This window comes from Gastrolobium bilobum, unplaced genomic scaffold, assembly GCF_033153095.1.
Source record: "Gastrolobium bilobum isolate Gb01-03AN ecotype WA unplaced genomic scaffold, APGP_CSIRO_Gbil_v1 utg12072, whole genome shotgun sequence".
Taxonomy (NCBI): Eukaryota; Viridiplantae; Streptophyta; class Magnoliopsida; order Fabales; family Fabaceae; genus Gastrolobium; species Gastrolobium bilobum.
Window position 1 is genome coordinate 36,675 of NW_026899161.1, and position 15,647 is coordinate 52,321.

At 35.7% G+C, this 15,647-nt stretch overlaps 2 protein-coding genes across 4 annotated transcripts; both read left to right on the forward strand.

Moving 5' to 3' along the window:
• Positions 1 to 2,026: 2,026 nt before the first annotated feature.
• LOC133287921 (transcription factor bHLH162-like) lies at positions 2,027 to 3,069 on the forward strand. Of its 2 annotated transcripts, XR_009748294.1 has the most exons (4): positions 2,027 to 2,199; positions 2,321 to 2,656; positions 2,727 to 2,864; positions 2,953 to 3,069. XR_009748294.1 is itself a non-coding variant. In XM_061485625.1 (3 exons), exons 1-3 carry the CDS (start codon positions 2,080 to 2,082, stop codon positions 2,808 to 2,810), a joined length of 540 nt encoding a protein of 179 aa, XP_061341609.1. In that variant the 5' UTR covers positions 2,027 to 2,079; the 3' UTR covers positions 2,811 to 2,900. The 2 variants fall into 2 exon arrangements, 1 of the variants encoding a protein (XP_061341609.1); XM_061485625.1 differs by lacking the exon at positions 2,953 to 3,069 and having other exon boundaries at positions 2,727 to 2,900.
• Positions 3,070 to 10,610: 7,541 nt separating this feature from the next.
• On the forward strand, positions 10,611 to 15,400 carry LOC133287899 (eukaryotic translation initiation factor 3 subunit D-like). Of its 2 annotated transcripts, none has more exons than XM_061485597.1 (2): positions 10,611 to 12,379; positions 15,043 to 15,400. In XM_061485597.1, exon 1 carries the CDS (start codon positions 10,676 to 10,678, stop codon positions 12,374 to 12,376), a length of 1,701 nt encoding a protein of 566 aa, XP_061341581.1. In that variant the 5' UTR covers positions 10,611 to 10,675; the 3' UTR covers positions 12,377 to 12,379; positions 15,043 to 15,400. The 2 variants fall into 2 exon arrangements, with proteins under 2 accessions (XP_061341581.1, XP_061341582.1); XM_061485598.1 differs by having other exon boundaries at positions 15,048 to 15,400.
• Positions 15,401 to 15,647: the final 247 nt, after the last annotated feature.

Here is a 15,647-nt window from a genome sequence, read left to right on the forward strand (position 1 = left end):
AAAATATTGATATAAGTTTACTTTATGTCAAAACAATATATTAATTCAACTTCAAACATATTTGAAATCATCAGGAACAACCTGACAAAATGTTTTATCAAATTAAGAATAATAGTATATTTTAACTCTCTTTTTTTATACATGTATATTTTAACTCTCTAGTTAAACAGAAAGTAAAATGAAAAAAATAAATTCTATGAAATATTTATTATAATAATTTTATAATATTGGATAAATAAAAAAACATTTTTTTATATTGCTATATTTTAAACGATTTTATTTTTTATTTAGTATGTTGAATTATATATTCAGATAATTATCAAGATACAACAAACAATATACGTGAACAGGAGAGATATTTTTGTGAGTATGAAATTAATATTTATCTTTTTTTTTTTTAGTTTTTTTTTAAACATCAACATTATTGTGTTAATAAGATATTGTATACATAAAAAATTTGCTAACTTTTAACTTTCCTCTTCTTCTTTTTGGTAAAAACCTCTTTTTAAATATTGATAACTGTATTTAATGAATTCATTTAATCGATCGAATTGAGAATAATTCATTATAATTGATTCGTTAAATTCATTTAGCTGATTAATTATTATTCACCTATCGAATTAAAAACAATTGTAATTACTGTTATACTAATTCATTTAAAAGAAGTTTCTTTTAATTGATTGATTAGTTTTTTTATTTATTTACTGAATTGAAAATATTTATAATAAATATTCAATTAATTGTTTTGAGTTGAGTTGATTTTTAAGGTCAAATACGAAAAAATATTAAAAAAATAACTTATATAATCTTATTTTTGGTTGAAACAATGATTAGAGTGATAATTGATAAAGATAAAGCTACTTGCAAAAAATTTATATAATGGAAAATAATTTTCTCGTGTTACACACACAATTAAAAAGTAGGTTCCATCTTCATTTTTTTATTTTTTTATTTTTTTTGTGTGAATCATACTCATGTATTTTATGTGTAGCTTAATAAAATTAATCCTCTTATATAATATATTAGATGTTAGTTGCAGTGCCTGAACGACAGAAGGATCATGGAGGAGACCATTTACGCTAATAAAATAAAAACTAAATTATTGTTTTGATTCTCCAAACATGCTTAACATTAATGTATTTTTTTTTTTAAGATTTGCGATAATAAATTAAATTTTAATGACCAAAAGTGACATCAAAATGTGTTCATCGAAATTGATGTCACAAAAAACTTAACCAAAAAAACCATTTTGAGATTACATTAAATACTTAGAAAACTAATCTAATGTAATAAAATTTAGAGGATCAAATTATTATTAAATATTTGGAGGATGAATGTGATAATTTTAGTCTAAAATACTAAGGGGGGGTTTGTTTCAAGTTTTTGAGGAGGATTACCGGTAATCCTTTTTTGGTAAATGTAATTACCATGTTTGGTAGAATGAATAAATTACGATTCTCGGATATCCAAGGATTATCGGTAATTTGATTTATACAGAAAAGTCACTATTCAGATTACCAAAAATAATATGGTAATTCGGAATACTAATCAGAATACCAAGCAAAAGGGAAAGCACAACAATAAATTTTGAGACAAAAATACCTCAATACACATAAAAATCTAGACCCAATCTATCAATTACAAAAGTAAAAATAGTTTGGAGTTATTTTTGTAAAATAACCTCATATTCCAAGTCATATTTCGTTCTAAACCAAATATGGAATCAGTAATTTTTACCCAATATTCTCGGTAATATTTTGGCGAACCAAACACCTCTTTCGTAAGATTCCAAGTAAACTCAATTTCTACTAAATTTTCATTAATCATGATTTCCGGTCACCAAAAAATTTCTCTTGTACCAGCACACCCAAAGAGAATAATTGTCGAATAAAGACCCGGCCAGAGCTAGAGCCACGACACAGGGTCCCCCCACCTACTTTGATCAGTAGCATCTAATGATATTAATTTGCTTTTGTAAAAGACACCAACTAGGCAACTACTCCAAATAACCGACCACTATTTTTATGAGAAGCGTTCTCTTTTCAATGTAATGTGTGTTTTCTAGCTGGAATAATATTAATGGAGAACAATCCAAGTTCATCCAGAATTGATAGAAAATTCATCGAGAGAAATAGAAGAAATCAAATGAAAGCTCTCTACCGCAAGCTCAACTCACTTGTGCCTCATCAAAGCTCGAGGGTTTTAATTCCCCTCTTTCTCTCTGCCCTTTATATATATATATATATATATAAGCAAAGCTATATTATCTAGTAAATAATAATTTGATAGATGATCACACTTTTGGTTGAATTTGCTGCAGGAGGAAATTTCAGTGACGGATCAGCTAGAGGAAGCAACAAACTACATAAAGAAGTTACAGATGAACCTGGAGAAAATGAAGGACAAGAAGAACATGCTACTAGGAATTGAAAGGCCAAATGAGAGCATGAATCGAGGAAAGAACATGGGGTTAAAATGTCCACAAATTGAGATCCAACAAATGGGCTTAGCCTTGGAGGTTGTTCTAATAACTGGGTTGGATTGTAAGTTCATGTTCAATGAGACCATTCGTGTTCTTCATGAAGAAGGAGTAGATATTGTTCATGCCAGTTATAAAGTCGTTGAAGATGTAGTTTTCCATTCAATTCATTCTAAGGTGAGCTATAAATTTGGCCACTTAATTGATCTTTCCTTTGTGTTTATGTGACTCTGGTTGCATTGTTCAGGTAGGGGACTCTGCCTATGGAGCTGCGAAGATATCTGAGAGGCTAAAGAAGTTTATGTGTGATTCTACCTATAATGCCTCTTAAAAGTATAATAGTCAAAATATAAGTAATTTCAAGAGCATAGTATCGTTTCAGCTAGTAAGAAAATTCATATTCTCTGTTTGTTTCTTGACTCTTGGCTTCATTGAAAATGGTCTGATTTTACTATTCTTCTTTTGATGCGCAGTATATATACAGGGAAAAAAGAAGTATTATTTAAAAAATCTTTTTAGATGATTTACATAAAGTATGACCGGTCATAACAAAGTATGACCGGTTATACTCTGTGTAAATTTGAAAAAAAAAATTTCTCTTCAGTCACATCGCTGACGTGTAAAAGTGAAAAAGAAAAAAAATAACTTTTCAGAATTACAGAGAGTATGACCGAATGATCGGTCATACTCTGTGTAAGTCACTAAAAGAACACAACTTGTATCCTTTTGAATTACACAGACTAAATCCATATATATAAGGATTCAAATTTACTATTTTTTCCGGTTTCTTTTCCCCGTATCTCTAATTGAATAATGACAATTTAGGAAAATAGAAATGTCTCTTGTCGGTATAATATACCAATTGGTGTCGGAAGATGTCATTGGTCTGACTAATCCTGTTTCTGATTTGTATCTGGGTTATCTTTTCCACTAATTATAACTCTCTTAAATCAATTTCACTATGTCTTGGTCGGAATTTTTTAATATGCTTCATGATCGTGTTTATTTCACTCAAAAATTGACATATGTATTAATTTTTTCTCTCTCCTCAGTCTTTTCTTTCATTTTCTCACTTCAGTCTCATCCAATTTTTTTTTGCTCCCGGACCACAGTAACTTCGCTCCTTATGGTCACGTCAAATCTTGAATCTAACTAGGTAATCCTCTTAGGTTAAAAATGTCTCTATCAAATGGAAATATTTTCTCTCTTTAACTGTCAATTTTTTATTTATTGAATTGTCATTATTTAATTAAATAGACTAGAACAACATATTTGATTCCTACAGATAGGCTTGTAAATTAAGTGAACCAAAAGATAACCCGTTTAAGCCATATATGACAACAACTTACAAATATGCAACGAGAATTGTCAAGTGGAAGCTTATCAATCTATAAAGATAAAAGTGTATGTTGATTTTTACCAACATAATGAAATTAGAAAATTAAATCACAACATTCAAGTTGGTTCAAATTTGTGACTCTGCTACGGATACTCTGCGACGGCAACTGACAAATCTGATAAAACTCATTGTATTGAATAATCAAGAACCAGAGACATTACAAGAGTTAAGTATGGATTTATATGAAGCGTGTTACAGAAGGAACTACGTTAACTAATCGTTAGTTAACGTCTAACTAACTTAAACAAACCATAAAACAGAAAACTAACTAATTCCGTTTCTGTCATGGTTAGTGACATTTCTTGGTTCATGATCAGAGTAAGCTTGGGATACATGTGGGACCTTTGATAGGTGTGATACCCCCCCCCCCCCCCACAAGCTGGACGGTGGATGTTGAGCAACCCCAGCTTGAGCAGAATAGTAGAAAATGAAGCAAAGGAAAGTGGTTTGGTGAATACATCTGCTAGTTGATGACATGTGGAGATGGGAAGCAAATGGAGAAGGCCCGATTGTATTTTCTCTCTAGTGACATGACAATCAATGTCAATATGTTTTGATCGCTCATGGAACGTGGGATTTTTGGCCAAATATATTGCTGATCTGTTATCACAAAATACTGAGGCTGGGCGTGTCCATGGGATCTTAAGATCTTGAACAAGAAATTGAAGCCATTGTAGCTCACAGGAAATACTTGCAAGAGCTCTGTATTCCGCCTCTGAAGAAGATCTTGAAATGGTGGATTGTTTCTTAGATTTCCATGATACAAGAGAATCACCAATTAGAATACAAAATCCAGTAATAGATTTACGGGTATCCTGACAACTTGCCCAGTCTGAGTCAACAAAACCAGATACTGATAAGTCAGATTTTGAAGAAAAGAAGAGGCCTGTAGATGGTGCCCCTTTGAGATATCGCAACACTCGTTTGGCAGCAGCAAGATGAGAATCCAAGGGATTGGAGACAAATTGGCTAAGTTGTTGAACAGCAAAGCTAAGATCAGGACGAGTTGTAGTTAGATAAAGCAATCTGCCAACTAGTCTTCTGTAGGATGAAGCATCAGATAATGGGACACCTGATTCACGACTAAGTCTCGCAGTAGATTCCATTGGTGTATTAAGAGGTTTTGCAGCAAGCATACCTTCATCAGATAATATATCTAACGCATATTTGCGTTGATTCAAATGAATTCCAGTGCTAGAACGAGCAACCTCGAGTCCTAGAAAGAATCTAAGATTGCCAAGATCTTTGATTTTGAATTTACTATCAAGGAAACTTTTAACTCGTTGAATTTCGTCCATGCTGTTTCCAGAAAGTACTATGTCATCTACATAGATTAGTAGCACTGTGAATGAAGTAGCATTTTGAAGAGTAAACATGGCATGATCAGCATGAGTTTGTGTATACCCAATGGAGTGGAGTGCTGATGTAAGCTTAGAATGCCATTGACGGCTTGCTTGCTTCAAGCCATAGATGGATTTGTGAAGCTTACAAACTTGATGTGGACGATCACAGGAAATACCTTGAGGTAACTCCATGTAAACATCTTCATGGAGGTCACCATGCAAAAAGGCATTGTTCACATCTAATTGTTCTAAGTGCCAACCCTTGACTGCAGCAATAGCCAGTAATGCGCGAATGGATGTCAATTTAGCTACTGGAGAGAAGGTATCTAGATAATCTACTCCTTCCAATTGAGTAAAGCCTTTTGCAACAAGACGAGCCTTATAACGCTCAATAGATCCGTCTGATTTGTACTTAATTCGATAAACCCACTTGCAACCGATAGGTCTTTTGCCATGTGGAAGATCAACTAGACTCCATGTATGATTTTGGGCAAGTGCTTGTAATTCAGAATTCATGGCTTGTATCCAATGATCAGATTTTGTGGCTTGGTTATAAGTGTGAGGCTCAGTATGAATGCAGGAATTAAGACGAAAGGATTTGTATGATGGTGAACAAGATGCATACGATAAGACATCAGAAAGAGGATAGGGACTTGTAGATGACATACCTGAGTGTGATGTGGTGCATTGAGCTGTAGAGAGGCTATGATGATAGTCAAATAAGTAGTGTGGTAAGGCCCTTTGCCTAGAAGATCTTCTAAGTGCTGGAGGAGCGACTGTGACTTCATTACTGTAATTGAATGTAGTAACTGATGTGACTTCATTAGTATCAGTTGATGGAACAGAGGAATTTGTAGTGGCAGGTGTGAAAGGAGGTTCAGGAATAGGAAATGATATTTGTGATGCGTTATTTGTGGGGGTGGAAGAAATTTCAGTAGATTCATATATTGGTGGGACCTGGGAAAATTATGGTTGAGTGGTTGTGTGTAAAGGTTGGGTGTTGTGAAAAGGAAAAGTGTGCTCATAAAACACTACATTTCTGGATACAAATAGAGCATGAGAATGTAGGTCATATAGGAGATATCCTTTAGTACCATGTTTGTATCCAAGGAATATTGTTTTCTGGCTCTGGGTGAAAATTTTGTTTGACCTGTATGTAAGGTGGATGCATAACATAAACATCCAAACACCTTTAAATGAATTAAAATTGGAGGACTGCCATATAGGTGTTCATGTGGTGACTTGTTATCAAGGTTTGGGCTGCAGGTTCTGTTTATAACATGGATGGCATGTGTGACAGCATAGGTCCAGAGGTTACTTGGTAAATTTGCTTGGAAGAAAAGGGCTCTGGCAGTGTTTAGGATGTGTTGATGCTTGCGCTCAACCACTCCATTTTGTTGGGGACATTCAACACAGCTCCTTTGATGAACAATTCCCTTTTTGAGATAGAAATCATTCATAAGAAACTCTTGGCCATTATCACTACGCAACACCTTTAAAGTGGTTTGAAACTGATTTTCAATGAAAGCAATGAAATGTTGCAAATGTGTTCTTGTTTCTGATTTGTTCTTCATCAAAATAATCCATGTGAAACGAGAAAAATCATCTACCAATGTAAGAAAGTACTTATGGCCATGAATAGATGCTACTGAATAAGGACCCCAAATGTCAGCATGAAGAAGCTCAAAAATTCTGTTACTTTTATTAACACTGGGATAATATGGTAATTGTCTTTGCTTAGCCAAATGGCAAGCATCACAAGGGTTTACAGGAACAGAAGATATAAAAGGAAATTGCAAAGACATGAGACGTAAAACTTCTTCTGAGGCATGACCCAATCTTTGATGCCACAGTAGTGCATCACTTTTATTTGCTGAGACATGTCATCTTGTTTTTCTGGTATCTTCTTTGTTTCTGGCATTCACTACTTTGTTGACAATCACATATAAGCCATCTCTTAGCTCAGCAGTACCAATCATCACTTGAGAATGCATCTGTTTAATGATACAAGATTCACTAAGGAATGTCAAAGTACAGTTAAGGGAAGCACAAAGTTTAGTTACTGAGATGAGGTTAACATGAAGCTCAGGTGTATATAGAACATTAGAAAGTGTTAAATTGGGTGACATGGTTACTGTCCCAGATTGGTGAGCAGTGATTTGTGAACCATTTGGCAATGTGATGGAAACAGGTTGAATGTCATTTAGGAACAGAAATTGAGACTTAACATAAGACATATGATCGGTTGCACCTGTATCAACCACCCATTGCACACCTGAGACATCATCATGAGAAGGTGTATTGACATTGGACACTCTAGCTGAATTCACCATATGTGTTGCATGTGCTGGCTGACTTGAATTATTGTTTTGCAGAAGATTCATCATCTGCTGGTATTGATTCTGAGTGAGTGTCACATTTGATTGAGAAGTATTGTTCTCAGATTCAAATTAACCTGTATTTTGTTGAACTGTTGAATTGGCTGCATGCTGACCATTTCCTCTTGTGCGAAAACCTGGAGGAAAACCATGAACATGAAAGCAAGTATCAACTGTATGGTTGAACCTACCACAATGAGTACACAATCTGTTAGAACTTGAATTTCTTCCTCCATATCCTTGGGCTCTGCCAAGACCTCTAAAGGTCCTTCCACCACTATTGAATCCACCACGATTCATTACAACAGAATTGTTGTCACGAACAGAATTGTTATCACAAACAGAATTGTTGTCACGAACAGTATTGAATGCTTGTGCATTTGCAGAATCATTAACATGAATTTCCTGCTTGAACTGTCGCTCTTGTTGTATTACCATGGAAAATGCCTTGTTTACATTTGGCAAAGGATCCAACAACATTATTTGGGAACAGACTTGAGCATATTGCTCATTCAGTCCTTTCAAGAATCTGATCACATGATCTTGTTCTCGATAGGTTCGCATCTTGCGAAGAGCTCCACAGGTGCAAGGAGTGGTGCATGTGCACACAGGAAGCGGTTTGAGACTCTCCAATTCGTCCCAGAGAGTCTTCAATTGAGTGAAAAACTCAGTTATCGAATTAGAACCTTGATGAAGTTTATAAAATTCTTCTTGTAAATCTGATATTCTAAATACATCAGATTGGGAGAAACGTTCCTGTAAATCTAGCCAAACGTCTCGTGCATTTTCGATCCAGATTATGGATTTTGTAATAGAATCAGAAATAGAACGATGAATCCAAGCCATTACCATTGTATTGCAACGCTGCCATGAGGAGTAATTTGGATCACTCTTTGCCGGTGCTTTGATGCTTCCATCTACAAATCCAAGCTTATTCTTGGAAATCAACGCTACTTGCATTCCTCGCGCCCATGTGTGATAATTGACACCTATCAGTGGTGGAGCAACAAGAACTAATGCAGGACTTTCATTTGAGTGCAAGAAAAATGGATCTGAGAGATTTGAACGATTGTCAGGTTGTATAGAACCTTGAGATGGAGTCACTATCTGATCCTCCATTGATGAATGGGGATCTCTACTTTAGAACTTTCTAGAAATTTTTTGCGGAAGGCGAAATACCAGAGCTCTTGGTTAGAGCTCTGATACCATGACAAATCTGATAAAACTCATTGTATTGAATAATCAAAAACCAGAGACATTACAAGAGTTAAGTATGAATTTATATGAAGCGTGTTACAGAAGGAACTACGTTAACTAATCGTTAGTTAACGTCTAACTAACTTAAACAAACCATAAAATAAAAAACTAACTAATTCCGTTTCTGTCATGGTTAGTGACATTTCTTGGTTCATGATCAGAGTAAGCTTGGGATACATGTGGGACCTTTGATAGGTGTGATAGCAACCACCAACTTGATATAAGAGGGAATTTGCCACTCTGCCAAGGGAAAACCAAGAACTATGCCAAGTGTGAATCTGCGACATTGTGTTGTGTTACTATTACTACTGATTCTTTGTTTGCGAAGATTAAATGTCATTGGCTTTGATTTTTGTTAGTGGTTACTTTAACACACATACAAACGTGTGCATGTATAATATTTTTCCCTAAATGGCTGTTTAGATTCTTCTTTTTCTGTATTTCAAAAAAAAAAAGATTCTTCTTTTTCTTGCTTTAAGTTGTATACTGAAGTTACAAGATCTGATGGAAAAGGTCTTTAATTTATTATAGAATTGGTCAATTAGGGTTACGCGTGCTCCGGTTTCGGATATGGTTAATTAAATAGTCTGTTTGGAACAAAAAAGGAAAGCAACGAATAATCAAGAAATTTTTTTGCCTAATATTCTAATATAAGATTTTTGAAAAGTTATGTCATTGGATAAATATTGAATTTGAAGCAGAATACTTTAGGAAAATGAAAAGTAACAGTTGTATAAAAACTTCTCCGCGCAGATTATGTACTCTGTATTATATTAATTAAACTTTTGTTTTTTTTAAAACAAGGAATCTTGGTGGGACTCAAACTAGAGCCGTCAAAACAGACTCGGCTCGGCGGGTCAACCCGCCAGACGGAGTGGGGCGGGCTGAGTTTTTTCAACCCATCTCAAAAGCGGGGTGGGGGGGGGGTGGACTCATTTTTTGGCGGGTTGATGGCGGACAGGCGGGCCGAGGCGGGTCAGTGTAAAATAGGTTCATTTTTTTAAACTAAGCACATATTTGGTTCATTTTTTTAATAGAAAATAATTATTTTTTTAAACTCTATCAGAAAATTGTAAAAAAAATAAAAATTTGACCTTGAAATATCATGTTATTTTTATTATGTTCGTTGTTTTCAAAACTTCATGAAAGAAATATTTTACAAAAATATCATATTATTTTACAAAAAAATAGAAATTGAATAAAATTAATAAAATAATTGTAAAATTATTCATAAAATTATATTAAATAAAAAAATATATATACATTCTTGATGCTAAGAATTGTTAAAAATATGTAAAATATAATATAATTGGTATTATATTAGGAAAACAATATATCTAATATGAGATAAGTTATTTCTAGCCGTTCTAAAATTAGGTTGTTTTGGTATTTAGAAAAAAAAATATAAAGTATTTTAATACTTTTATTTTTTTAAATTACGTAATTTTATAGAATGTCCAATTTTTTTTTCAAATCCGTAAAATAACATCATTATAAAATAACTTCAATCCCGTTATTAAAATTCCTTTGCGAGGCTTTTACTAACTCAATTTTTGGTATTGAAGAGCCCAAAACCCTTGACACAAAGACCAAATAAAGCCCAAGAGATCAGAGCCAACATGAAGCCCAAAAAACATTAAAAAAGCAATGACAAATTCGTAATTAAATGATTTCGCAGGGGATAACTTATAAAAAAACACGACAGTATAAAAAACATATTGGCGATTTAGGGTTTTCTCCCTCACTCATCGGTTACTCTGATAGCTCAAGAGTTTAACAGAAATCACTGCGTTTCACTGATTCAACAGCTTGAACCCTAATGGTAGGAGCCTTCGACGTCGGCGCCGTTCCTTTCAACCCCGACGGATGGGGACCACCGGACGCCGCAGCCGCCGGAAACAACAATAACAACAACCTTCCTGTCAACGTCCCCTTCGCCCCTTTCTCCCGCTCCGACAAGCTGGGTCGGATTGCCGATTGGACCCGCAATTTTAACAATCCGACTCGCCCCAAGAACCCCGCCGATTCGGCCTTCGATTTCACAAACGACGAGTCGTTCCCGGCAAATGCCGACGACGATGCGTCGTTCCGCCTGGTGGACGGTAAGCCACCGCCGCGGCCCAAATTCGGGCCCAAATGGCGGTTCCAGCAACAGCGTCAGCTTCCGCAGCGGCGCGACGAGGAGGTTGAGGCAAAGAAGCGCGAGGCGGAGAAGGAGAGGGCCCGGCGTGACCGGCTCTACCACATGAACCGGTCGAACCCTAACGCGCAACGGCGTGAAGCGGCTGTGTTCAAATCGTCGGTGGATATCCAACCGGAATGGAACATGCACGACCAGATCCCGTTCTCCACCTTCTCGAAGCTCTCATTCAGCGTTCCCGAACCGGAAGACCTTCTTCTCTGTGGTGCTCTCGAGTATTATGACCGTTCCTACGACCGAATCACCCCGAAGAACGAACGGCGACTTGAGAGGTTCAAGAACCGGAACTTCTTCAAAATTACTACCACTGATGACCCTGTGATTCGTAGGCTCGCTAACGAGGATAAAGCTACCGTTTTTGCAACCGACACTATTCTGTCGACTCTGATGTGTGCCCCTAGGTCTGTTTACTCGTGGGATATCGTGGTTCAGCGTGTTGGGAACAAGTTGTTCTTCGATAAGAGAGATGGGTCGCAGTTGGACTTGCTTTCTGTTCATGAGACCTCTCAGGAGCCTTTGCCTGAGGCTAAGGATGATATCAACTCGGCTCATTCTTTGAGCGTTGAGGCAGCTTATATCAATCAGAATTTCTCCCAGCAAGTTTTGATCAGGGATGGGAACAAGGTGACTTTTGATGAGCCTAACCCTTTTGCTAATGAGGGTGAAGAGGTTGCTTCTGTGGCTTATAGGTATAGGAGGTGGAAGCTTGATGATGATATGTATCTTGTTGCGAGATGTGAAGTGCAGAGTGTTGTTGAATTGAACAAGCAGAGGTCTTTCCTTACTTTGAATGCATTGAATGAGTTCGATCCCAAGTATTCGGGTGTTGATTGGAGGCAGAAGTTGGAGACGCAAAGGGGTGCTGTGTTGGCCACTGAGCTCAAGAACAATGCAAATAAGTTGGCTAAATGGACTGCTCAAGCTCTGTTGGCAAGTGCAGATATGATGAAGTTGGGATATGTGTCTAGGATTCATCCTCGTGACCATTTTAATCATGTGATTTTGGCTGTGGTTGGATATAAACCCAGGGACTTTGCGGCCCAGATTAATCTGAACACATCGAATATGTGGGGAATTGTGAAGTCTATTGTGGACTTGTGCATGAAATTGAATGAGGGCAAATATGTTCTTGTGAAGGATCCATCTAAGCCCCAGGTTAGGATTTACGAGGTTCCTGCAGATGCATTTGAAAACGACTATGTTGAGGAGCCTCTTCCTGAAGATGAACAAGTTCAACCTCCAGCAGAGGGAGCGGATGGTGTAGACGCAGCTGCTACCACGAATGACGTGGAAGATAAGCAGATTGATGATCAAGCTTAGAATGTAATTGTACTAACTTAGCTTCATCCTCTATTTCGTTTTATTAATGTTATACATGTTGGATGACTGTTTTTTGAGTTATGAAAATGTTTATGAGTTGCTTATTTCTTTGTGACTTGTTATAATGGCATGTTATATTTTGTTATTCTTATTTTTGTGGTTATAGCCATACAGTAGCTTTCCTTTATAATTGTTATTGTAGATGGCTTATTAGGAATTAATCATGCATGTTGGTTTCAGTTCATAACTTCTTTGAAAAGTTTGTAATGCATTTTGAATTGTCCTAGCCCTTGTTCCAAAACTTTTCTGGTTTATTAATTCTTTGGATTCATTGCTCATCTCCCCTTATCATAATTTATATGTGCCAATTGCATAGATAATTGATGTTCCGAGTATCTGTTGGTATGTATGTTGGTGTTCTGCAAGTTGTATTCCCAGATAATTCTAACCACATCTCAAGTATTAGAGAATGGACAATTAGACTGAATGTTTGGTGAAAAGTTGGTAATGGCTTGCTTAAGTAAATGAGGCTACAATTGATTAAGTATATTTAAATTTTCCAACTTTCCAAAATGATGATCTTTATTGTTTCATTTGGGATTTTGGTTCTGGTAGTGATATATGTTCATCTGCACTGCTACACTTGTTTGTTTGAATATCCAGAATCTATGGATTGGGTAATTTGTCCCTCAAAACTTTGTTAACAACACTATGCCTTTGAGCTTCAGCATGATGCATGTCTGTGCACATGCATCTGTTACTTTGCTACTCATGTTCTTCCTAAGCTGAATTGCTACTTTTCATTCAGTGATCTCATGCCATATTTTCAATGCCTTGGCTCAATTGTGCCAACCTTCCCACTCTTATCTCATAATTTCTGCTCTCATCTTGTCTTCCAATAACTTGGTCAACATTTCTGTGGCCATAATTATTTTCGAAGTCTTTGAATTTTTCTCGTTTCTTCTGTTTTGGGAGCTCCCACTCTTATGCTTTGTTGTAGAGAAGAACCCAATCCTAAAATCCCAGCTAATAAGAGGGAAGAGCCTCAACTTTGAACGAAAGTTCCTGTTCTCAGACCTAGCAGATATAAGATTAGCACTCCAAAGTGCTCTTCTGTGCTTGGGTTTGGTGAAACCAGTTTCTACTGCTATAATGCCGCTTGACATGGGGTAGACTTATTTTTCATTCTCTCAGTGTCTTCTGTACATTTATTATTTTAACGTCTTCTCTTTCTCCCATTCACTCTCCTCCAGTTGAAGCTATGGCTATTATGGTTGCTATGTTTTACTGTCTGTGGACTACGACCATTGGCATCAATTGATGACTTCACCAATTAGAGTTCTTGATTCTATTCTTCTATAGTTTAATGGACATGCAAAATATTTTATTAATAAGTCATGAATGACATTAGAAAATAACAGCACCCCGATAAAGTTACTGAATCTTAAATGTGCATGATTAAAGAATTCTAGAAATAATCTTCATTTCCCCAACGAAAAAGAAAAAAGGGGGCACCTGTTCTAGAGAATTAGCCAGGTATAGGGTGCATCTCAAGATGAAGGTCCAAGAGAAAAACATGGCTTATAGTGATTGCTAAAACTATTGAGTTCGGTAGGTGTAATGGTTTTGCTGTTGGTGGTGGTGAACTTTACATCCTTTGTGATGATACTATGATATTCGTTCTCAATGAAATTATATTTGAATGCATTTAGTGATGTTTTCCAGGCACTAGGCTGAATAAAATGCATGGTTTTACTTTCCATTGGTTTCACCCAGTGTTTTTCTATATTTATATTGAACTGTTGTTGTATCTATTCTGGGTTGTTGTTTTTTCAATAATTTAACCTGAACTTTGTCATGCCATTTGACACATCATGTTACTTGTAGATCACTCAGGATGTTTCATTTAAGAGCATTAGAAAATGGTTAAACATTAGGTCAAATGTTGGAGGGGGCAGAATAATTCATGATGTGGTCACTATGGACAATTGAAGCTTCCGTAGTTTGATGACTACAACAATTGCAGAGTACTTAAATTATTGTCCTCAAGTAGCGTTATGCTGTCTTGTATTATGTCATTATATAAGTTGGAGTCGTGCATCCTTCTACCAGGACAGTAGAAGTTGTATTGCTTTTGTTGGAAGAATTATTTTAGGGTGAACCCTCTACTTGGTCTTCCAAAAATATTTGTTACCAAATTAGTCCTTAAAAAACTAGCATGTCACTACACACGCCGTCCAAAGATTTTGTTACCAAATTAGTCTCGGATCTAAAATGTTATAATAGTTTTCCTTGTAGAGGAATAAATTAGGCACAGAAAAAGAATTTGGTAATTGTTTTGTATATTTGAAGGACTAATTTAATGACAAAAATCTTTTGGATAAACAATGTGGTGACATTCTAATCTTTGGAAGATCAAGTAGAGGGTTTACTCCTTTTTTTTAATAGTAAAACTTCACACAAATCTCATTATGCATTTATTGTTGAGACATTTATCATATTTCTACTGGCTTTTAGTACCTTAAGGATATTCAGTGATTCTAGATAGAGTTACCATTGCATGCATTTGAATGTCGTTTTTTTTGTTCACAAGTCATTATTTGAACCAGTTATTATGCTAACGGTAAATACTAACAGTTAAGCTGTGATTTTTTGGGTGGATGTAGGTCAGATGTTTATGGGGGTCACAACGGCCGTTCACTTGGGAGCAGATCTTCACCCATAATCATTTTCTCTTTTCCGCTGCCCAAAATTTTGCAATTTAACTTCAAGATATTCCTGCGGACCAAAAAGTTTTAAAAGCCACTGAGTTTTTAGTTGTAACATTTTGTTTATGATTTATAAACCTGAGCATATTTAAGTGAAAATCAGTACGTTTCAACATTGTATCATGCTCATTTGTGTCTGAATTGATCATTTTAGCATTGTGCCAAGGGTTATTATGCAAATCCATATGTATTTATTTATAATGTCATGTGGTTTACAGGATTCCATGTATTGGCTGACAGTGGTCTCGAAAATCGAAAGCTAAATTTTTTTATTGTAGAACTGGGGAAATTAATTTAGTTTATTATTATGTGCTCTATTTCTAAACGACAAAATTATGGTAATGCAAACATGCTTTATTTCTGAGTATATTATTATCTTTGTTCTGCTTGACCTTTTTTTTTAAGAGTCGTCGGTGATGGCCCTGCTACATGAATAATAAATATAACCAAATTACCACATCAGGTATGTCTTAAATTGACATGAAGATATTCATATTAACTTC

Coding starts and splice junctions, on each gene's coding strand:
- LOC133287899 (XM_061485597.1), top strand. CDS start 10,676: ATGGTAGGAGCCTTCGACGTCGGCGCCGTTCCTTTCAACCCCGACGGA.
- LOC133287921 (XM_061485625.1), top strand. CDS start 2,080: ATGGAGAACAATCCAAGTTCATCCAGAATTGATAGAAAATTCATCGAG. Junction 2,200..2,320: donor TGCCTCATCAAAGCTCGAGG/GTTTTAATTCCC, acceptor AATTTGCTGCAG/GAGGAAATTTCAGTGACGGA. Junction 2,657..2,726: donor TCCATTCAATTCATTCTAAG/GTGAGCTATAAA, acceptor TGCATTGTTCAG/GTAGGGGACTCTGCCTATGG.